The sequence below is a fragment of the Chenopodium album genome, chromosome 24 (assembly GCF_948465745.1).
Source record: "Chenopodium album chromosome 24, dcCheAlbu1.1, whole genome shotgun sequence".
NCBI lineage: Eukaryota > Viridiplantae > Streptophyta > Magnoliopsida > Caryophyllales > Amaranthaceae > Chenopodium > Chenopodium album.
Genome location: NC_137857.1, coordinates 38,366,333 through 38,390,516, shown reverse-complemented (window position 1 = coordinate 38,390,516; position 24,184 = coordinate 38,366,333). Strand labels below are relative to the sequence as shown.

General features: G+C 34.4%; 3 protein-coding genes across 9 annotated transcripts; all 3 read left to right on the top strand.

The window, feature by feature from the left end:
• Positions 1 to 2,002: 2,002 nt before the first annotated feature.
• Positions 2,003 to 10,412, top strand: LOC145610090 (chaperone protein dnaJ A6, chloroplastic-like). Its single transcript, XM_081665352.1, has 7 exons — positions 2,003 to 2,302; positions 3,335 to 3,476; positions 3,583 to 3,640; positions 5,948 to 5,990; positions 8,622 to 8,670; positions 9,001 to 9,084; positions 9,159 to 10,412. The coding sequence occupies exons 1-7, from the start codon at positions 2,202 to 2,204 to the stop codon at positions 10,008 to 10,010; spliced, it is 1,329 nt and encodes a 442-aa protein (XP_081521478.1). The 5' UTR covers positions 2,003 to 2,201; the 3' UTR covers positions 10,011 to 10,412.
• A 3,607-nt stretch (positions 10,413 to 14,019) lies between these two features.
• On the top strand, positions 14,020 to 15,984 carry LOC145612462 (uncharacterized). The gene is made up of 3 exons (XM_081667832.1): positions 14,020 to 14,091; positions 14,385 to 14,549; positions 15,494 to 15,984. The coding sequence occupies exons 1-3, from the start codon at positions 14,086 to 14,088 to the stop codon at positions 15,746 to 15,748; spliced, it is 426 nt and encodes a 141-aa protein (XP_081523958.1). The 5' UTR covers positions 14,020 to 14,085; the 3' UTR covers positions 15,749 to 15,984.
• A 1,480-nt stretch (positions 15,985 to 17,464) lies between these two features.
• On the top strand, positions 17,465 to 22,689 carry LOC145611239 (protein NUCLEAR FUSION DEFECTIVE 6, mitochondrial-like). Of its 7 annotated transcripts, none has more exons than XM_081666545.1 (4): positions 17,467 to 17,701; positions 17,818 to 17,939; positions 18,688 to 18,751; positions 22,531 to 22,669. In XM_081666545.1, the coding sequence occupies exons 1-3, from the start codon at positions 17,538 to 17,540 to the stop codon at positions 18,705 to 18,707; spliced, it is 306 nt and encodes a 101-aa protein (XP_081522671.1). In that variant the 5' UTR covers positions 17,467 to 17,537; the 3' UTR covers positions 18,708 to 18,751; positions 22,531 to 22,669. The 7 variants fall into 7 exon arrangements, with proteins under 7 accessions (XP_081522673.1, XP_081522674.1, XP_081522675.1 ...); XM_081666544.1 differs by lacking the exon at positions 22,531 to 22,669 and adding an exon at positions 19,293 to 19,537; XM_081666547.1 differs by lacking the exons at positions 18,688 to 18,751; positions 22,531 to 22,669 and adding an exon at positions 20,646 to 20,879 and having other exon boundaries at positions 17,465 to 17,701.
• The last annotated feature ends 1,495 nt before the right edge of the window (positions 22,690 to 24,184 follow it).

The following is a 24,184-nucleotide window of genomic DNA, read 5'->3' as shown; positions in this document are numbered from 1 at the left end:
ATGTATGTATCAAACAACCAAAAACTAAATAATTAGTAAATATAAATTTCAATCATCAAAATTGTAGTTCACTTATAATAATATAATGCATTAAATAGATGAGCAATGTATGAACTAAGTTCACCTCCTCTAACACATGGGCTTAAAACTTAAATTAACAGAATTGGGGAGACCTCTATTATGCATGCATTTGGCCTCGAGCTTCGAATCATTAAGAATATGTATATATCAAATTAGCAATACATATTAACGGTATGTTCTAGAAGACGAGTTGCCGTGGAGACAGGGCAGACAGCAATGAAACTCAAAGTTGTTAGGTCAAAATAACCATTAAGTTCTAAGTAGATCTTGTTCAAATGGATGGAATTTATATAGCAAAGACAAGTAATTTCAGTGAATAAATGTTATCCAATGCAAAAGAGATGCTAGTTTGAGTTTCATCGAAGCAGAAGCGCGATGCACGATTATTTAAGCCAAATGCTTATAGTGAGAACAAAAACATCCAATGGCGATTACAATCAATTCAATGGCCATCTGCTTGTTCTAATAACAATTTTACTCGTTTATTCCACGAAAAGTTTTAGCTGTGATATATGATCAAAATTGTTATACGGAGTAGGAAACATTCAATTACATTGCTACATATTACAAGATATATTATGTATGAAAATTACTAAATGCAAGTTTAGACAAGTAGATAAGCATTATGTCTTATGAATATATAGATGTTACAAGTCTTATTTTTTTTCATTTGCTTGGTTATTAACAGAATCAAAACTAATGAGTTCTGCCAATGTGTGATGTGTTAAAAGTAATTTTAACCTTTGGACTTTGTTTTTAAGACTTAAAAGTAAGCCAATGTCTGATGTGTTAGGCCTGTTAACCTTAGGACTTTGTTTTTGGGCTTATTGTTGTTAATGTTGAAATTGTCAGATCTCTTGTTACTTTGTTACTATCATATCATGCAATGCATTGAAGATTGGTTCAATTCTTTTGATGAGCTAGTATTGCCACATACATTGAAGATTGGTTCTCCTCGGAAATTGATTTTGACATACTTTCATGTGAGAAGAGTATATCTGTATATCGTGTTTTTGTAGTGGGTGTTCCAAAATTTATATTTGGTGTACCAAAATCATTTTCCGTTCTCCTCACCGTATTCTTTCTTATTTTCAAACCTAATAATTTCACATTCCCAAAATTCAAATAAAATAAGAGTTAATAATTTGGCTAAGGTAATTAATATAAGGGTTCAATAGTTCCAATAAAAGGCAAAGTGAAAAAAAGGTCCAATAAGATAATACTTCCTCCATTTCTCACTAAAATTGCAACAAGTTTCATTTCACATTTGTCAATTTCAATCATTAATATATTTAACTATTAATAAGTATAAATTATGAAAGTATAAATTGAGGTGTATCTAACACAACCACACATGACTATATTTTTACTTAACTGTAATAATATAAATTAGTCAAAATAAAGTATATAGTGTGAAAGTGTTGCAATTTTAGTGAAGCATAAAAGTATGATATAAGATAAGGATTGATAAGTTCGTATAAGATAATATATGTGTTGTTAAGTTTATAAGGTTAATAGGATAATACAATTAAATTACATATGTAGAGAACAATACTATGTTATTTTTGGTTGGTAAGGAGAAAGGCCTACCGGATCGGAACCTCTCACAAGTCCTCCCATACTAAGTCAGAGAACTATGCCATGCATTCCGCAGTAAAGTAAAGAAAACATTAAAAATTACACGTATAGATTGTAAAACTTTTCTTTTTTCCTTTTAAGGCTTTATCAAAATCAAATTGAAGCAAATGACAAGTGATGACTCTAGTACCATAATTATACCCAAATAAAAACACCATGAAACTTCTGGAATGACCCATTATAGAAGCATGTAGAAGTGTAGAACTCAACCCAAATTTGTAGGTGCTACTTCTTTCAGTGTTGCATACACAACACAAACACACTCCCTTTTTCACTGTTTTTCCCTTGAAACCAAAAAAAAACACAAAAACAAAAAAAAACCTCTGCTTGACTCATTCCTCAACCAAATATAAACCTCACGCTTTACACTTTCTCTCTCCTCATCGGAAAACCACTCACTCTATTTCTCTTTCTGTCTCCTCCGGCACCCGCCAAAACGACGTCGTCGCCCGGCGTGGTTCCGCCGTTTTCCGGCAACTCATATGGCCATTTCACCTTCATGGGCTGCTCAGTGGGGCGTTCGCCCCGTACTTATGTCAGGAAATTCAATGGATACTAAATTCTTCGCAACATTTTCAACTTGGTGAGCACTTTAATTCTATACATTTCATGGAGAAACAATTAATTGTTGTAATTCTATAATTTTATGGGTTATGATGTTGATATGCTACTGTTTTAATGTGAGACTGTATTATTTGTATATGTTTTTTTAATTGGAGAAGCAATTGTTAAAAACTTTGAAGTATATCTGTTGGCCTAGGAGACTAGGCATTTAAAGTTTCATATTATGTAGCGAAATCGGATATGTACTTCGTAGATGGAATTAGTTATGCGTTTCAAGTACTGTGTCGGATTTTCGATACTTGGACATGGATATGACGTTTGAATTGGGGAATAAAATAGCTAAGTCGGACATTTGGACATGTATCAGACACCGGAGTCTATGTAAGATAGATTTTATTCTTGATGATTTCTAGGATGTCCATGTCTAAAAATATTGCCAAATTAATGTTAATGGGCATGGAACCTTTTTTTTCATCATCATTAAAAAAAAGTCTTAAGAATGAGGATTAGAATGAGGGTTCCAATGCGTTGATAGACAAAAGGAGAAGGATGTGGAGGCCGACGTGTGTGTTTGATAGAAAAAAGGAAGAGCCGAAGAGGATATGGAGGCCTAAACTGGGAAAAAAACTATAGGGAGAAGTAAGAAGTAAAGAAGTTCATTTCTTTTTTTAGGGGGAGGGGTAACCAGGTAAGTACTTTGGTGGCGGTGGTGATTTGAAACAAAGTTGATTGGAGGGAGTTAATATTGATTTGAAGAAACTCAATTTACAGGAGCAGGCGTATAGCTCGAGTGTAGTAATGTAGTGAATGATGAATAGAGGGAGAGGATCTTCGTTGGCGACCAGTAGAGATAGTTGGGACTTGGGAGCCATAATTAGATTTATTTGATTATGTTATTTTATGTATGATGCCAAAGATACTTTAAATCAGAGATGGACAATGCACCTTTACATGTGTGTTATTCTCAGTTTCTCGTTAAAATTATATGATCTGATCCTATAATTTTGTACTTGAAAGTGATATATTGGCTGCCTTATTGTTGTCTTTGCAGTGGACCTAGCAAGACAAGAGCGATTCATTCCCTGAGTTCCAGCATTTTTTCCCCAGAACCAGTGCATTTATTATTTAACGTGAATTCAGCTCGAAGTCCATGCCAGAAAAGGGGTTTCCGTTTCATTGTTAGGGCTGAGTCTGTGAGTATCTCATTCCAAATTCTGTATTTCTTGTCTTCTTTGCTATTATGTTTCTGTTCGTTTTATTTTTATGAATATGTGTGTACTCATACACGTGTATATACAGGACTACTACTCAATCCTAGGAGTCTCACGGAATGCCAGCAAATCAGAAATAAAAAGTGGTGAGTTACTTTTTCGCTTCATGACTCTATATCATCAATGATGTTTTTAATTAGAAAGATTCTGAATTTACTATGATGCTCATAATAAGGTAAGAATATTTGTATTCATCAAAATTTATTCTCTTGACCACGAGCTGTGCCGCACAGTCATATTATACCCTTGTAATAATGACAATTGTTGGAATGTGAAACTCTTGTAAATGCAGATTCATTCTTAAAAATAAGCTTACATAGGAGAGACTAATTTGGTTTTACTCTAATTAAGAATATGCAATATAATTTTATATGAATGGATAGGGGCTGTTTTGCAAATTTCATGAGAATATTGAAATTTAAATTGATAACAAGGCAATTGAAGGAATGACATACAGACTACCTAAACCAAAGAGGTATCATATCAGAAATTCTTGTACATGTAGATTCATTCTTGTAATAAGCCTAAGAGCCTATTCTCTTCGGATTATTTTCAGTTCAGTTCCAATAAGTTCAGTTCTTAATTTCCTTCTCTCATAAAATATTCAATTTAATTTAGCTCAGCTCCAATAAGTTCAGTTCAGTCAATTAGAACAGGCCCTAAGTAGGAGACTAATTTTAGTTTTACAATGTTATGCTAATTTTGAATGTGCAATAGTTGACCTGCTTTACGACTGAGAAGTACAAGGGATGAAGGGACTTATTTTTTGTGAGAAGATAGTAGGAGCAACAGCTTTCTTACCCCTAGCTTGGGAGACTGGATATGGTAGAGGATGGGACCTCTACAATTTTAGCTAACTATCCTGCAAACCAGTGAACATATTTCCACATTTTAAAGAGTTGTCAAAGTAGATGAATGCATACATTCTGTGCAAATTATGATAGGTTGTAAATAGGTGGTCTTGTTAGGAAAGTTGTAGGTCTTGGATGCAGAGTCTTTTGGATATTACTTTGGTACCAGATTAATCACGGTTGTGGGCTTAAGACCAATTTTCTTAATGTGCTTAGTTGATTCTTTTGTGGAAGTTCTGCCACACCAAAGGGACAGGCATTCTAATTATGTAGGTGAGGTGAAACAAAGATACCCAGGTTTAGCACTGGATCTCTGTTATTTCACCTTTTGTGGAAATTCTGCCATACCAAAGGGACAAGCCTTCTAGCTCTAACTATATAGGTGAGGTGAAACAAAGTTTATGTAACCCAAGTTTAGCTCTGGATCTCTATTAGTTCGCCTTTTGTGGAAATTCTGCAATACCAAAGGGACAAACCTTCTAACTATGTAGGTAAGGTGAAACAAAGAGTTTATGTAACCCCTGGATCTTATCTTGTTGTCAGATACCTTCTTGTAAAATCTTACTAGTGAGCTTTGTTGGATAAATTCTGTTAGTGAGCTTTGTTGGATAAAATGAGTTAGAGGCATTGAGGCTGTCTTTTTATTGGAAGTAATTGTCTATCATAGATGTTTTAAGCTGCTCATGAAGAATGTGACCCCCACTTTGGATTTTTGTTAGTGTCAATTTACTTTTGGTCTCTGCTGTCTTTATCTCTTAAGAAGCGAGTCTTTGAAACGTGACAATTGGTTTTCAGTGTATGTATTTGATGAAAATAGGATTGTCTATGAAATTGGTCAACAGACACTTGTTCACAATCATAGCAGATACGGAGTAGTTTTTTGCCAAAGAACTATGTTATACACCCTCCATTTTTTTAAAAGCTAAACTTGCTATTTTTATCCGTTATTTTTTGAAAGCTACACTTCCCCTTTTTTGGAAATCCCTTACAATTTAATAATATATCTTTACCCACTAATGTCCCTGCTCTTTCTTACTTGATCATTTCTCACTCCTCCAATTGTCCCCATTCCCTTTCACACCACTTTACTTTTCAATATAATAATAATAATAATAATAATAATAATAATAATTATTATTATTATTATTATTATTTTATCTACCCCACTAACATCTTATTTTATTAAACCCCTTAAAACTCCGCGCAATTACAACCCTAGCTTTTAAAAAAAACGGAGTATTTTCTTTTGCTTTTGCAAGTAGTCAGAATGGAATATCAGCTTTTTATTTATCAAGAATAAAGTCATTGCCATTGATCCTTATTTGAACAAGTCATGTACCTTATGGGTTTTTCATTTCAATATTTTATTTTTTGATGGGTTATTTCAGGGAGATAAAAATATATTGAAAGGCTTTATTATCCAAGTTTTGTTTTGTGATCCTGATCTGTTATAATGTTCATACCCCATGCTTATATATTGAATTTTTCCTTCAAGGGTTACAATTATTTCCCTATAAGGAACTAATTTTGTTTTGTGTTCAGCTTATCGCAAGCTTGCAAGGAGTTGCCATCCTGATGTTAACAAGTGAGTTTATTCTTCCCATAATTGTTTTCCTACACATGCTCTCCATCTCACTATGATTGCAGGTGATATAATATTGTTATGTTTTGAGTAATTATTTAGTATTTTGGCTTTTCTGTAAGTCTAATGCTGTTTATGGTTCAGTGTGCCTGTTGCATTTTTATTTTTATTATTATTAGTTTTGTGCTTTGAATGTTAATTTGTTATTGTCAGCTCAAATTTTATAATCATCACATTGCATCATTAAGGGTAATTGGGAGATAGAGTTTAGCCTGTCCCCGTAAAAGTTGTTTGAATGTTTTCGTTTGAAGTAGATCAGCTTTCTCTTTAATACTACTCTCACAAGAAGCATCCTTGCTGATTGTAATTCTTGCCTTGCAACTTCAGAGTTCCTCACAAGCATAGGTGAATTTTGTTGTAATAACCTGCCTGTTCTGTTTGAATCCTAAAGGCTTTCATTAATTTACTTTGGCCAGTCTTCTAAAGTTTTGTTGGGAAAATGTGATTTTACAGCAGCCACACCTTTGTTGTAGGCGTAGACAAATTGCTGTTTAATTTGGTCCACGTTGTTCCTTCTGGATTCTAATCAGTCTATTACTTTTGACTAAAGAACCTTTCATATGAAGCAGGGATTGGACATATGATTATGGAGTGAAACTCTTATGGTCTTGTGAACTGTGAAGTTTCTCTCTCTCTCTCTCTCTCTCTTGATGAATATGATGATGGGTGTTCCCGAAGCCCATATTTAACATGATATAGGGCCATGCACCTTGGTTTTAAAAGGCGCAAGGCGCACCAAGGCGCAAATGGTCCTTGCAGCCTAGGTGCGAGGCGCAAGGCGAAGGCTAAGGCACGCACCTTTTGTATGCAAGGCGCATGTATTTATATATTTATTTCAAATTATATTTTACTTTGATTGTACTTGATACCATTTAAAAAGATTCATAATAAATTAAATAATGATATATGTATATCTAAGGTAGTCTGAATTTGAAAAAATGTCCACCATTCTTCAAAGTATAACTTAAACCTTAATTATTTTCCTTGAGGCGCAAAGGCACACCTTACCCAAGGCGCTTTGAGGCGCGCGCCTTCCGTAGGTGTCTGAGCCTCGACTAGCTAAAGCCCATTTCCCAGAGCCTAGGCCCGAGGCGCGGTTTTTAAAACCAAGCCGTGCACATGATAAGGACCTTCAGTGGCTACTCCTATTGCCATATGGTTTTGAGTTTTTGACTATGTGAGACACCCCCCCCCCTTTTTTTTTTGAGGTTGAGTTATAAGTTTAACTACCAAACTAATATATGAAAACAAGTCTAAAGAATTGAAGAACGCTAAACAATATGATGCAAAAACTAGAAAAAAGAGATCAAGGTATAAATGAGGTAACCAAACAGTGTACAACCACTGATTTAATCAAGGAAAAACCAATTAAAAGGTGAATTTTATTCCAATGTCATATGACAATGGGTTTTGTTGATAAAGATCAAGGTTAAGCTAGGGCAGATGCTGCAAGGTGTTTCCATAGCCCTCTTCTTATGAAGTCTGGAGCAGTCATCTCACCCTGATTGTTTCCACTTCACTTTCTCTTCAATGGCTCCAAGCTTGGGTCTTCATTCTAGTTCCACAATGCGATGCTTTTATAAGACATCGTATAATAAAGACTCACACAAGTTCACAAGGAGGCATGCAAGATAGGTAGGGAATCAAGGGTATAAATTGTCCAAACTCGTGCAAAACACAACAAGGGCTTACAAAATAACCTAATTAAAGAATCCACATTAAAAACAAATTATATGGGCACAAACTCATGAGAAAGAGGCCAAATCAAGGGTATAAAGCAATGTTATAAGTGGTCTTAAAGCCCACTTATCAGGTAGTTAGCAAATTGAAGCAGATTGTCACCTAATTTAAGAATTAAAGTCTGATTGTCTGAATGCTTTAGGTATTTGGGCTTTAATCAAGTAGTGCAGTATCTTGTGGGATTGGAGGTGCGGTACAAGGCCTGTGATGGGACACTGATGTCTCGATAAGGCCAACTCAACACAACTGAGGAACGGTACTGGGATTGAAACTAGTTTGAACTTTCAAGCATCCTTTTTTGTCTTTCTTAATGATTTGGGATCATCTGTGAGGAGCATAAATAATGTTGTGTGGTCATCCAACACCTAATGACTGTGTGACCTTTGCCTTGTTGAGACTCAGGAAGTCAGGAGTGGCACCCTTAGCTATACCTGCTGCTGATGTATGTCTCAATATACATGACAAAGTCACAACTTAATCCTGTTGATGCTGACATACCTCACTGATCTTGTGTTCCTTTTTTTAAAGCTCTGATAATGCTGATGATACATGCTACTGATTTTCTATCCTCCCTCTATACATGGAAGTTATATACGATTTTCATAAATATTTCCTTCTCTTACCAAGGATGTTAATCATACCCTGATTTGTGGTTCATGGCTTCATGCCATTGGCATGTTCAACTGTTTGTTGATCTTATTAAACCGATTGGTCTCAAAAAGATAGTTTACTTGAACATTTGTTTCAGGTGTTCCTTTCTTGTAAGTTAATCTTGTGTAGTTGTGTGCCTTTGAGTTGTGAACAAGTTTGATTTTCTTTCTTTGCTTTATATAGGGATCCTGGAGCAGAGCAGAAATTCAAAGATATCAGCAATGCGTATGAGGTATGTATGCCAACTATTGCATAATTTATTTTGCCACCCTTCATTTGTCATGTTATCTAGTTGTTGCAAATTTTCTTTAAGCCACTTATATGTTAAGAGATTTACTGATCTTAATAGACACAACCCCGATGAAGGGCATCCCAGTATTTATGGAAGGAAACAGCCATGTAATACCCACCTGGCCACCTGTGAGGCTGGGGGGGAATGAGAGTTATACAATCAACCTCATGGCTGGAAGATGGGAGCTCAATTATGATGCTTGTTTGAGCCACTTTGATTGTTATAGTCTCCCACTTCAAAAATTAAGCTGACAATTAACCAAATGTGTAGGTCTTGTCAGATGATGAGAAACGGTCTATATATGACAGATATGGGGAGGCTGGCCTTAAAGGAGCTGCAAGTGGCGGTCCAGGGGTAAGTTATATTTTAAACATTTCATTGATTTAGTTTTGTGGCTGTAGTTCTGAAAATTTTACAATTTCCAACAGGATTTCACCAACCCCTTCGACCTATTTGAGTCTATATTTGACCTTGGGGGAATGGGGGGAATGGGAGGAAGAGGCAATAGAAACCGGGCCACTGAAGGTGAAGACCAGGTTTACAATCTGGTGCTGAATTTCAAAGAAGCCATCTTTGGTATTGAGAAGGATATTGACGTAAGCCGTCTGGAGACCTGTGGTACTTGCAATGGATCAGGTGCCAAACCTGGTACCCAGCCAACCAAATGCAGCACATGTGGCGGCCAAGGGCAGGTCATATCTGCAGCACGTACTCCCCTTGGGGTGTTCCAACAAGTGTCCACTTGCTCGGCCTGTGGTGGGACTGGGGAAAATTCAACTCCTTGTAATACCTGCAATGGTGATGGACGGGTGAGAAAATCTAAGCGCATCAGCCTGAAGGTTCCTGCTGGTGTTGATGCAGGCAGCAGACTGAGAGTTCGTGGAGAAGGTAATGCTGGAAGGAGAGGTGGGCCTCCTGGAGACCTCTTTGTGGCTATTGATGTCATCCCTGATTCTGTGTTGAAACGGGACGATACAAATATTCTCTACTCCTGCAAGGTTTCTTACATCGATGCCATCCTTGGGACAACACTGAAGGTCCCAACTGTGGACGGGACAGTAGATCTGAAAATACCGCCTGGCACACAGCCTGGGACAACATTGGTTATGTCTAAAAAAGGTGTGCCAATGTTGAACAAACCCAACATTAGAGGAGATCAGTTGGTCAGAGTGCAAGTTGAAATTCCAAAGCGTCTTAGCGATGATGAAAGGAAGCTTGTTGAGGAACTTGCTAATCTAAATAAAGGTAAGGCTCCCAGCACAGCCAACAGTAGAAGATAGCTGAAATGATAAAAGCTAGGAAAGTTATTCTTGTGTTGATGGTGTTTTTGCTCGATTTCCCCCTATTTGATTGATCTCATGTTGCAAGTACAAGTGTACAACTGTACAAGCCCAGAAATTTATCCCCTTGCCCTATGTTCTTAGCTGAAATAGTTGGAATGGGGATATATCCCGAGGCAGATATAATTGTATGACATGTATGTATGGTACAAACTTTTTAGAGGAGGAAACAACTTAGGTAATATACCTCATTTTCTTTATCTTAAGCCACAGCTTTTTGTTTCCAGTTTTTCTGAGCTTGCTGGGAATACTGTAAATCATTGGTGCAATTAGCGATAATCACTGGTGTAATGCTCTCTTATGAGCAAATAACAGCTGCAAATATTAGCAATTTATACCTTATTCTGGAGTGATGAACATGTTCTCATGCCTTTCATTTCATCCTTTTAATAATTTTATTAGCAATTTATCAATTTCATGAACTTTCCAAGTACTGAAACATGCAACCCTTTCGGAACGAAGTCAGATACAGTAACATGCTATGTTTGAGTACCGTTGCTGAGAGTTTACTGTGCTAATCTAAGTAGAACAATATCACAACCCCTTTATACCATCAGTAAATGAAATATAAAAGGAAAAAAGGGAGGTATTTTAGAATACCTCTTCTATGGTTTTAAACCATTGCTTTTTAGAGAGGAGAGACAGAGAGGTGGTACCAATGCTTGATCCCTGGACCTAGACTTCAGAGGTTTCATTCTCTTACCACTGGTCCACAAGGAAAGCTGGTGTAAGCTACGTTACAGATTTAAACTTAAAAAGTTTCAGTTTTGTACAGATGACATGCATTGAGGTTTTTTTTTTTTTTTTTTTTTTTTTTTTTTTTTTTTTTTTTTTTTTTACTTAGATATTCATAACAATGAATTTAAGTAAAAAAAACACCTTCCCTTTTGCTTGAAGATGTGAATATAAATAATAAGAAGAAGAAAACAAACATTGATAATGTATTTTCTTTAATGGGGAGGGAACCTTTTATGTATCAAGGTCTTTTGGTCTAGCATTTGCAAATTAATTGAAATGAAAACAAAGTCTTACCTCCAAGTCTCCGGTCCTTTACCTGGTGAAATTCGAACCTTAGTCTCTCGATACCCAAACTTGGGAAAATTCAATTTAAACCTCAAAAGGTCAAACCTGGCCTATAGGATAAAGGTCAACCATAATGAAATTTGTTTAAGGTATAAAGAGAGAACGAACAAGACTTGATCTCATATTTTGATATCATTATGATCAATTGTATTGATAAATTAAATTAGTAATTTTATCAAATGTCCTTAAATAAAGCTAATACTATCAAATGACTCAGTAATTAGTCCAATGCAAGTGAATTATTGATAGCTAATAAGGTCATAATTTACAATTAGACCCTACCTTTTTTTCCCTAAGAACTGATCATTGAAGAGGTATTTGTACAGGTAGGTTACCTTTACGTGCCGCAAGAAATATGGTGATGCATTAAACAGTCTCATTAATAATCCTTAATGAGCGCATTTAATATGAACTTTCTATGTTCATTTGGGTCCGACACATGCCACATGCAACTGAATCTATTCCATTTTTTTATTATTTGGATGAAAGGAGATCTAATTGATTTGCTTAGGATAGTGCCCTGATTGGCTAAGAAATTTTATGCTCGTATATAGTATGATTTTAATATGAAATCACTAATTTATATACAATTGATAATAAGTCGTACACTGTGGAATATCTTACACACACATTGTCATCTGATTCAAGAAATTGAATTTGAATTATCACTAACTATTTGTGATCTTGCATAACTTTTTATTAATGAGCCAAACCTATACTAAACTAAACACACTATACTAATCTAATCCGAGGGGCACTAGCTAACTGCACTTACACAATAAAACATACTACTATAAAAACAACATGAATGCTTTTTTAAAAAAATAAAATTAAAAAACACGCACCCAAATTCTAAAGAAGCTAGACAAGTTTTGACATAATTAAGAAACCTTAAGTTTTTAAAATATTAGAGAGGAAATGGTGAAGGCGAGTGAGTGGCTACGTTTTTCTTAGTTGGTTATTTTTAGTTAAGCCTCTTTTTTATTGTAACATTAAATAATACTTCGTAGTAATCAGTAAATACTACGTATAAAGTTATAAAAGTATCCTAATTTAATTAATTATTCAGGAAAGAATATCCGGAGTACATTTCTATTACACTAATTAGATAAATTCATAAAAACGAATGAAATACACTATTTTAATACGTGATAACTTTAAGTGAGTAAAACACCGATCCACCAATCTTCATACTCGATTGCAAGATTAAACCTTATATATGTAATCATAGATATTCAATTCCTCATCCCCTAACTCCTATTCAAATCTAAAAAATATAATATGACCATCCAATAAAACTTATGGATTCAGACCGGTACACTACACAAATCACGTATAATAATGTCGGCACAAAATAATACGAGTAGATCTTAAATATGAATGCATGGCATGGGTGTGAACGTGTGTTACTGTGATCTACTCGTTTATATAATCTCCATTTCTAAAAGGGTTGTACTGTATTTTTAAGTGTTGTATAATTGGCTTGATGTAATGTAAGAAAATTATTGGTTAAATTAAACTGAAACTGGTATAGATTCTTCCGCATTTGCATGCCACACGTGCAACTACCAAAATAAGTGCAAGCTTCGTGGATTGCCCGTACTGTACTCTTATTCTTGTTTCCAATTTTCTCTCTTACAATTTCGAGGTAACACTTTATTTATTTATTTATTTATTTTTTTGAGAATGATTCTTCAATTATCCTTGCATAAATAACACGAGATTGGGTTTTACCTTGCTTATAAAATAGGTTTTGTACATGTCTAAAGTCTTAAGAAATACGAAGTAAGAATTAAGAAATATAATCAAGTGGTTTAAACACTACTGTAATGAACATAAAAATAGTGATCTAAATCCATGACTCAATGAATTTTTATTATTACTATTGACCTTTAATTAATTAAGAAAAAGGGAAATAACTCGCTGAATAGAAGAAAAAAATTCCATATAATATATCAGGCCAATTGAATATATGATGCTAGCAATTCTGTTTGATAGGGCTATCTTGCCTTTTAGTAGATATTCATGGCATCATATTACATATTGGAAGAGAAACAATGTGGTCGACTAGACAAGGAGGTCCTATGCTTGCTTAGCTTATGTGAATGTCAACTGGTTTAATTTAGTTGGTTAAAGATTTTGGGTTGTACATTCAATCTACAAAACTATTAAATCACATCTAATAATACAACTTATCAAGATGAAATGACACAAAAATAACATATACATGTGGCTTATTAAGGAGATCTAGAGGAAACACACTCTTATCTTACTCCCTTCGTCTCACTAAAATTGTCTCATTTAACTCATTAAACTCTCACAAAAAATAATCAAATAGGACAATTTATTAGTGTTTTTTTTTTTCATTCATTGCCTCACTTAGCTTGTAGAGCCAAAATAAGATTAGTTCACTATTATATCTACTCATTTTATAAACAAAAATCAACCACTAACATAAAGATATATAGTATCATCATCGAAAAAAATTGATTATGTACCAAATAAGTCATTTTCAATACATATAACAAGTATTATTATAGTACTTTTAAATTATTTAATAACTTTTCATAAATCAACTTTTTGGGCATCAAATCATGAGGTTGAGCTAGCTTTGAAAGGCTAGTCACTACAACATTAAACCGTTGAACTAACATGTCATTAGTTAAGTTAGTAGATGATTAGTAAGGGTGAACTACTTTGTTTCCTTGATGTGGGGTCATTTTTGATAACTCCTCTCAACTTCTACTTAATTAAGGAAGATGCTTTATTTTACATACCCATTTCTATTTTTTCCACCGTACCTTCCTATTCCTATTTAATTCCCCATGTTTGAAGGGCAAGTTTATTATTTTAATCGACCAACTACCATAATACCTTTATATAAATATGCTTCAACCTCCCTCTTTTTAAGGTCTTTTAAACTCTTTTCTTCATGGAGGTATGTACCTCTTCTTATCCCAACTTTCTAATTCTTTAATTTATTTTCTCATTTAATAAAACAAAAAAAAATTAGGTATCTATATTTATATCATCTTCTAAGGTTTTTTTTTTTTTTTTTCGTGAAACTTATTTTATAAAACTTATTTAGTACGAGTACGTACATATTCCCCGTATGTGCTAAAATGATTTCATATAATTTGTTATTTCCGCGGTTTTGCTATTTATTGTGGTCATAAACCTTTGTTTTTAATGGGTAATTTTAACTTTAGTTATTTGTATTTTTGGGTGCAGAATAGGGAAAGGGGAATAGGGTGGCCATTAGGGCTAGGGAGCATGTACATGAGGCTGAGACTGGTGGAGGGTTTGCCAGTTTCTGCAACAGATCATGCTAGATCTTCTTTTTGTTTTCCTTCCAGCAGTTTTTCTTCCTTCTCTTCTTCCAATCTTGATACTGAGGTATTTTCTTCTTTTACTTTTTGGTTTCATAGATTGAAAAGAAGGTGTATGTACTATTTAATTTTTTATATAAGCAAAATAAATATATTTAGACAAAGAAAAAAAAGGTTAGATTATTTTCAGATCAGATTGTAGTGAAAGAAATATAGTATATTAACATTATTTTATACACACTATGTAGATCTAAGTTTGTAATATTCTTGTCAAAAAAAAAAAAAAAAAAAGATTTTGTAATATTACAAGCTTAATTACAACCATAAATGTCCATATGAGAAGTGAATGAACTAAATTCTTCAAATTTAATTTCATTAATTTTATCAGCTTTATGTATTCCTATGTTCAGTACCATAAAGGGTTCACAAAATATTTTGTACGGAGTATTATTTAAAAGGTTACTATATACAATATATTTTTTAGTTTTTTTTTATGCCTTCCTTTTCTTTATATTTGGTTGAATCAAATCATATTTCCTTATGAGCAAGAATGTAAGAGCGGGAGATTTTCTAAAAGAGAAGTGTATAAAGAGTCATAAAAGACATCAGTTTGTAACATCGATATTCTCAAAATTTCATCTTAGTTAGCTAGCATCACATAGTGGCACAATTATGTACTGTTACCACTAAGGAAACTTGTGGTATATCCTTTAGAAACATCAAGAAGTTTCAATGATGGTTATACATGACTTGTATGTGTAAATTATTATAGGATTAATTCTTTATATAGTCAAATACTAAATGAGAAAGTACAACACCAAAATTATTATTGTCTCATTAAGAGGGATTATTATAATGCAAGAAGTAGTGGACAACTATGTTTAGTATTGTGGTAGCTTAAAAACCAAATTTCAATGTCAAAGTCTTCATACTTATTATCATTATTAGTCTTTCTTGCTCAATCATTTACATACTTTAGTTTTGGTTCATTTTGATTAATATACAATGCAGTCAACAGCATCATTCTTCCAAGACAACAGCAAGTCCTTAGGCCGTATAATTGGAATTAGACCACGCAACAATAGATCAGAGTTATACTCATCAAGAAATTCAACGGTCGATCGATCCGAAACAACACATAGATTGTCTAACAGAAGTTCTTCAAAGCATGGAGATGAATTGGATATAGAAATGTGCGATGGAATTTGCATTCCTCTATGTCTAATAGCTAAGATGAACAAGAACAAAGACGGTTCAAAGCAATGAACTCACTTTTTAGTAGGAAAATCCATAAACACATACATTTTCTTTCATTCATATAGATGAAATTTGATAAACATACTACATACCATTGTTTACATTTTTGATGCTTGGATTAATTATTGTAGAATAATGTATATGCAAACAAAAGAAAAGATATGATTCTTTTCCTTCATATTATACAAATTGATGTAACTAAAAGTTTGACTTTGTAGTTGTGATTTGATCCATTTTGATTTATATTTTTGTACGTACTTATAGAGTCACAAATATCATTTTTAAATTCATGTTTTAATGTATCTAAGTATCTTTAATTGCATAAGTGAGATGTTAGTTGTTACATGTTAAAAGGAACTCACTTTTTTTTTTTTTTTTTTTTTACCAATGCATTGTTAAAGATTTTTATATTCAGATTAGTGCATTAGAATATCATGAAAAAAATGATGCAACTATTCAATAACGACACAAGTAATTGGCTACACCAAATGATAATACAAACAAAATATTGTGAAACTAGGTAATTAGAGGTGATCAAGTGGTTGGGTGGGGATGATTTGGGCATGATCATGCCAAGATAAATAAGGTCTAGGCCAAAAATGAGGGATCAAATTCAAATTAGATTAGGATGACTAGTCAAAAGTTCAAATGTTGAATTGAGTTTGCACTTATAATATAGATGTAGAAGTTTAGCATATGCTAGTAAATACTATAAGCATTTGTCTAATATCGAATTGACAATGAAAATGGACCAAATATAGCTATATCTCAAAATAATAATGATAAAATTAATCACGATGGTATCTTTTTTTTTTTTTTGAATAGCAAAAATATTTCATTAATTAAAAGTCATACGCCATCTACAATAGAGATTCGACGTTAACAAATACATAAGATATTGAATCAAATAGAATTTTCCTTCATAAAAACTACGATCGTCGAGTAGATCTTGCACTGCGGAGCATCTCCCGCTTATATCGCTGAAAATTACAGCCTTGTTGGAGAGACAATCTAACGATCCTTTGTAGCCGTGAGGATGTCTTCCTTCTGATTCATCTGTCCGTATTCGAGAACTTGATGACTTTTTCACCAACGAAATAATTTCACGACAATCCATTAGATCTGCTACCATGGATTCAAACCTAAGAAATTTCTCCCTCGAAAAGAGGAGATAAACCTTGTCTTTCGAAGGAGATTGAAAAACCCTTGTCTTTCGAAGGAGATCGGAAACCCTTTCTTTCGAGGGAGAAAAGTTCCTCCCAAAAGGAGGAAGCATTATTATAAACCTAAAAAAAACAATAGAGAAACAAGGATTGGGGCTTTCCACCGATTAAAATCGATGGAAGCCCCTTCAAAATTCAACAATGGAGGCTAGGGTTTTGGAGAGAGAAAGGAGGAGAGAGAAGTCAAGTAATCACGATGGTATCTTAAAACAACAACCTCTATGAAATACGAACTTAGTCATTATTTTTTTTTAAGATAAACTTTAGTTAATTTAAACAGACAACAAGGAATAATTTGTTTGTCACATTTGTAAAAATCAATCATTTAAATATAGCAAAAAAATATTTCAATTCGGTAAAATCAATTTGTGAGACCGCAAGACACATAAATGACGACTCGAATATTGGGTTGGGTACTTGGGTTGGGATTTGGAAGAGGACACATAAATCACTATGACTCTTTGCATAACACATTCACCAAAAAGCCCACAAAACAAGCTAATCACCCAAAACACCAAAGTGAATGTTGAAAACCAACCAAAAACCTCAGTAGAACCCTCAATCTTCCATCAACAATGGCTTCTTTCGCTGCGGCAAGGTCAATCCTCCGCTCCTCTTCCGCCGCTCGATCCGCCGCCCCACGTTTCTCCGCCGCCGCTAAACCAAAATCCAACCCATTTTCTCCCTCTTCATTCAACCTCCCGAAGCAAAAGACTCTCTCTGCCCCTCGCATTTTCAGGTAACAATTCACTCATTTAATCTTGTTTATTTGATTTTTTGACATACCCAGAAAGATTAACAGCATTATTTTGATTGATTCTTTGTTTTTGTAATCTGGGGTTGTTGATTTTTAAGGTCTCCTGTTGAATTGAGCTGCTGTGTTGAATCGTTGATGCCGTATCACACGGCTACTGCCTCTGCGCTGCTCAACTCCATGCTTTCTGCTGCGCCCCGAAGCGCTGGTTGGACTCCTGAGGGTATGGTTTCTCTCTCTTATTGTTTAATTCTTTATTTGAATTTCTGGGTAATTTGTATGACACATTTTTGGATGAGTTTTATTGAATTTGGGGTTCCCCTTTGATTAGTTGATATTTCTATGTTTGGTTTCTGAATTTGTGTGCATGATACTTGTATTTGTGTTGTTGGGGAATTAATTCTTGTATGAAGTATTGGGGAAATGCCCGAGTGGTGAGATTCACAAAATATGCCGAGGAGCTAGTAACCAAGACTTAATTTTGGGGTTCCTGAATCCTTGTAATTGAGTAATTTGTTAGTGATCTCGATTATCGAGATGTGTGGAATTATTTCTGAATAGTAGTTGAAACCTAAGGTAGAATAAAATTGCAGCATTCGATCTCATGTAATGCTGGTATTGCTAATAGGCTAATGATGGATAAGGGTTTGGAGATATGATGATCAAGTAGTGGCTAGATTGGGTTAGCTATTGGATCACTGGGTTCTTGTCAAAATGACGGAGTGTTGTAATGCAAGCTTTTTGATGTGATGCTTGAGATTTATATCTTTTATAGGACTGATAGTTTGGATCACCAATGTTTCACTTAAAGTGATAGGAGTTAGTTTGCCATATCAACTAGGTCTTGTTTGATTCGATTCATGTGGTCATACATTAGCGTATGTTTTTTATGATTAAAATTTTTACTTATGTAGATCACCTTCACTCTACCATCTTTCTCTAAAGGAACCATACCCTCTTTGCTCTTGTAGGGAAAGACCAGACTAGATGAAGAGCAAGCTAGCACAGATGGGAAGACTCGTGGGGTTGAATTTTGTGAGTTTTGTGCTGCTTAAGTAGTGGAGTGTAAAACATTGTTATAGGTCAAGAAACTGAATGACTAATGTATGCAATTTGATCTAAAATGGCAATTATCATATTTCTTTGTTTGAATTGTGTTATGTAAAGGTGTAGGTCAGGTTTAATAAATGTTTCAATCACCTTTATCTTGACAATGGATATATCTGATTCCTTCAATTTGGAGTTTTGAACCTTAAATCTAGAAAATAGGTCATCAACATTACTTGCATGAAGTGTAATTTCTTTGCTAGCTGACTACATTTCTTTGTATTAACACATTAAGATTCAAGGATAAGTAACATTTTGAGCTTGGCAATATCATCATATATTATATTTTTTACTAGAACGTAAACCGATATTTGTGTTTCCAAAACTATAGATCTTGTGTCTTTAGGTAGTTTTTAGCAGATCAGCATCACCCTGCTGGTCCCAAACTTATGGAAACTCGAACTTGTTAATTGTTAATCTTTATTGCAATATGATATAAGACTCATACTAATACGTCATATGCATTCAGATTGCAATGATGATGTATGATGTATATCAGATGGTCGTGCAAATCATAATGTACATGGACTTTGTGCATTGGTGATATGCTAAGGGTTTTCAAGGGCATTCGGAGAAGCCAGAGCTGTTTCATCTTTGTTTTCATGCTAAACTACGAACTAGATGATTCTCGATTCAATCATAAATTTTGGAATATGTATCTCAGACTCTTTAGAATCTCTATATACCCCCTTGTTTGGTTCACTGTCCTTTGGTTATTGTGCTATTTCTCACTGTTTCATCAGTATTCACTGTTGCTGTTGTGATTTCTCTGTTGCAACAACTCTTTTCTTTTTCAGCTAGTTCCCTTGAAAATAAAACCATAGATGTGGTTGATAGATACTGTCACTGATATGGAGTTTGAGGTGAGAGTAGTGACAACTGAAAACTGACAAGTAACTGCTATTGCTTTGAGGTTACAAATCTTGTTAAGGCATTGGTCATTGGGATGATGATCAACCCACGGAATCTGTTTATTACAAGTTATTCTACCCATATTATTTTCTTCTGGTATTTACATCAATGGATCAACCTAGGATTGAGTCTGAGCTATTAGATAATATGTGTGTTGAGCTGAATTATTGTTTTGATTTTGTTTTGACTGAGCTACTAGATGTAGATGTGTGTTCAGGGAATCTGCTCTGTCATCTGTACATATTGCTTATGTTTTATTCCTGGCTCATCCAAAGAAAAACTATATGTGTCCTGGTACTTGGATAGGGCAGTGCAATTAAGCCTGCTATTTAAATTAGACAGGAATGGGAATGCTTGGGCAGAATTTGGGAACTCTGTATCCCTATGTACAAATGCTTATCTTTGAGGATACGATCAATCAGGAGAAGTTTGCATTGTTTCATTAATGGTAAAATTTTCTGGTTTGTAGCTTAGATTTATGGCTGTGTGATATTGGGTTCTAGGTCAAGAGAATAACACAGCATGTTATTTGATACAGTCAGAAAGGTTAATGTAGGATTCTTCAGTTTTAGGTGAAGCTTTAGGAAAATGACATGGTCTAACAGATGTGAGATGACCTCAAAGGCTCAAACACGGGAGGTAGAATGTGTTATACATTTTTTCGTATAACACATTAAATTCAAGGATAAGTGACATTTTGAGCTTGGCAATATCATCATATATTATATTTTTTACTAGAACATAACCAAAATTTGTGTTTCCAAAATTATAGATCTTGTGTCTTTAGGTAGTTTTTAGCAGATCAGCATCACCCTGCTGGTCCCAAACATATGAAAACTCGAACTTGTTAATTGTTAATCTTTATTGCAATATGATATAAGACTCATACTAATACGTCATTTGCATTCAGATTGCAATGATGATGTGTGATGAATATCAGATGGTCGTGCAAATTATAATGTACATGGGATTTGTGCATTGGTGATATGCTAAGGGTTTTCAAGGACATTCGAAGAAGCCAGAGCTATTTCGTCTTTGTTTTCATGCTAAACTACGAACTAGATAATTCTCGATTCAATCATAAATTTTGGAATATGTATCTCTGACTCTTTAGAATCTCTATTATACCCCCTTGTTTGGTTCACTGTCGTTTGGTTATCGTGCTATTTCTCACTATTTCATCAATAATCACTGTTGCTGTTGTGATTTCTGTGTTGCAACAACTCTTTTCTTTTTCAGCTAGTTCCCTTGAAAATATAATAATAATAGTAATAGTAATAGTAATAGTAATAGTAATAGTAATAGTAATAGTAATAGTAATAGTAATAGTAAAAGGCAGAGATGTTATACTTGAACACAATGTGGTGAAAAAGTTTCTGTCATGCAGAATTATTCATTTGAATAGGATCTTGCACATCAATGTATCCTTATTTCCCTCAGTGAACACATATGTGACTTCTTTTGGTTCACCCATAGATGTGGTTGATAGATACTGTCACTGATATGGAGTTTGAGGTGAGAGTAGTGACAACTGACAAGTAACTGCTATTGCTTTGAGGTTATATATCTTGTTAAGGCCTTGGTCATTGGGATAATGATCAACCCACGGAATCTGTTTATACTAGTTATTCTACCCATATTATTTTCTTCTGGTATTTACATCAATGGATCAACCTAGGAATGAGTCTGAGCTATTAGATAATATGTGTGTTGAGCTGAATTATTGTTTTGATTTTGTTTTGACTGAGGTACTAGATGTAAATGTGTGTGGAGATGAATTATCTGATCTGTCGTCTGTACATATTGCTTTTGTTTTATTCCTGGCTCATCCAAAGAAAAACTATCTGTTTCCTGGTACTTGGATAGGGCAGTGCAATATAGCTTGTTATTTAAATTAAGACAGGAATGGGAATGCCTGGGCATAATTTAGGAACTCTGTATCCCTATGTACAAATGCTATCTTTGAGGATGTGATCAATCAGGAGAAGTTTGCATTGTTTCATTAATGGTAAAATTTTCTGGTTTGTAGCTTAGATTTATGGGTGTGTAATATTGGGTTCTAGTTCAATATAATAGAAAGACGGCATGTCATTTGATACAGTCATCAAGGTTAATGTAGGATTCTTCAGTTTTAGATTAAGCTTTAGGAAAATGACATGGTCTAACAGATGTGAGATGACCTCAAAGGCTCAAACACGGGAGGTAGAATGATGCTTCCCTTCCCACAGATTGCTGCTATCTCTTGCTTTAAGGAAAGAGTTTGCTTTGTAAATCTACTGCAATATAGTGGAGGATAGTATTGATTCTGAATAAGAAAATACTTGGGACATAGTATATGGAAAAGTTTGTTGCAAAAGCAAATGGAGACCGCAAGAGATATTATTTCTCTTAGCTAGCTTTTGTGTGTTGAGGTTTTGAAGGCATGCAAGGCTGCAAGCCTCACATTGACAATGTGTTTCATGCATGGCTGCTAAATAGCTTTTGCTGGATTATATCATAAATCTTAAGGTCGTTCTAGGATTAGAACCTAAAACTCTACCGTAAGTACTAAAATTTTCATCGTCATTTTTTGCCTTTATTTGTCTGAAATTATTAGAATATATCCTATTCCCTTGAAATTTGACTTGGGCTTTCCTCTGTTTAGGGCCCTGATCACACCTCCCTTGGCTTGTTCTGGATGTTAATCTTGTCAATCTGAATGCTGGTGTAACAGTTTAGTTGTTTAATGACTTCCATATCGTAGTCCTTTTACTTTTTGGACCATGTAAGTAAGTATATTTTTTCTTTCATTGTAGATGGATGAAATTTGTGTTGGCATGGCGGTGAATTGGCCGTAATTTCTTTGGATTGTGATTTGGACTTTGTATACCAGCTACTAGAAGTATTCCCTTTCATGAAATATAAAGGTTCCTGAAGCTCCATAACTGTCTTCTGTGCAGGTTAACTCCGTCTGCTTTGTTACTTCTCTATGAACATCTGTGTCAAATCGAATGGAAATTTTGTAAAATCTAATTCCTTGTTTCTGATTTGATTCAATTTTGTTGATGAGTGTTTCAGATTGGGGTCTGAGGCCTATTGTGTTCCACATTATATTGATCACTAGAACATTAGACAATATAAAATTTTCTGGCTGTCCACGATTTGAAAAATGGAAATGCAGGCTAACTTTGGTCATGTGTGAATGTGCTCTCAAATGATCCTTGACCAGCTCTAGAAAATTGCATACATCTAGACTCTAGTCCATTGTTGTGTAAACTAGGCCATTGGCTTAAACTGTGTTAAATGATAGGGTTGTTTTCTCCTGACCGGGGTTAATTTTCCGGTAAACGCTCAGTCAGTGGCTGTTAGTTTTGTCAACTACAAGCTCAGTTAGCTGCTGTCAGTTCGTCAACTATTAGCAGTGTAAAATATCTGTAATCTGGTTTGATCATGGTGTTCTGTGGGTTTGGATCGGACTACAACCTGAACAATAACGCTTTTCAACACTGCAAACAGACTGGATTTCTTTAAGGTTCAAACCATTATCTCAATCTGGTCTGATCATGGTGTTTTGCGGGTTTAGATCGGACTAAAACCTAAAATACAACATAATTAAACAATCGTCATATTAGGCTATTAGTATTTGAAAATTGGAATAATAAACGATATGGATACGTGGATCTTGCGAAGACTTTAGGTGGATAAGGGCATCAATAAAAGGACTAATTGGCCACATTTAATTTATGTTTCCTTCCCCAAAAAAAAAAAAAAAAAAATTATATTTCCTAGTAGGTCTGAAATTTGATACTTTATTAAGTCACCTAATTTTCATTAAGGATAATCACGTTTTGCACATTGTGAGGTCAAGATTCAAGAGAATGTAGTTGTGTAAATTACTCCATTTCCGTGAAATTGGGTATTTATTGACCCACAACTTAGAAGTGGATCTTATCTAATGCAGATTTCAATGCTGGACGTCAATTCTAGAAGGTGAATTGTAGCCATTAATTAGACATAATCAAATACTTGTAAAAAAAATATATCAAAATACTATGGGGTTGTTTGGCAATCGACAGTTGGCGGTTGGCGGTTGGTTGTTAGCTTATTTGACTAGCTAGAAGTATTAATTGTATGGATTGGCTTTTTAAGTTGGTGTTTAAGCCAGCTGTTTATAAAAGTGTTTGGTAAAAATCCGTAAAATTATATATGGTTATTAGCTGTTTATTAGTAATAAAGTGGGTCAACAAGCCAAAAGTCAATAGAAAAAGTTACTCCTATTAGCTTTTGGCAGAAAAGCCAGCTTAAAAGCCAATAAAAAAAAGTCAGTTACCAAACATATTTTTTTGGCTGTTTGACCAAACTAAAAAGCCAAAAGCTAGGCAAAAAGTGAATTGCCAAACACTCCCTATAAGAGTACAATATGCCTCATTTTATCCTAAAATGTATTGATTTGTGTGCAACTATTTTATT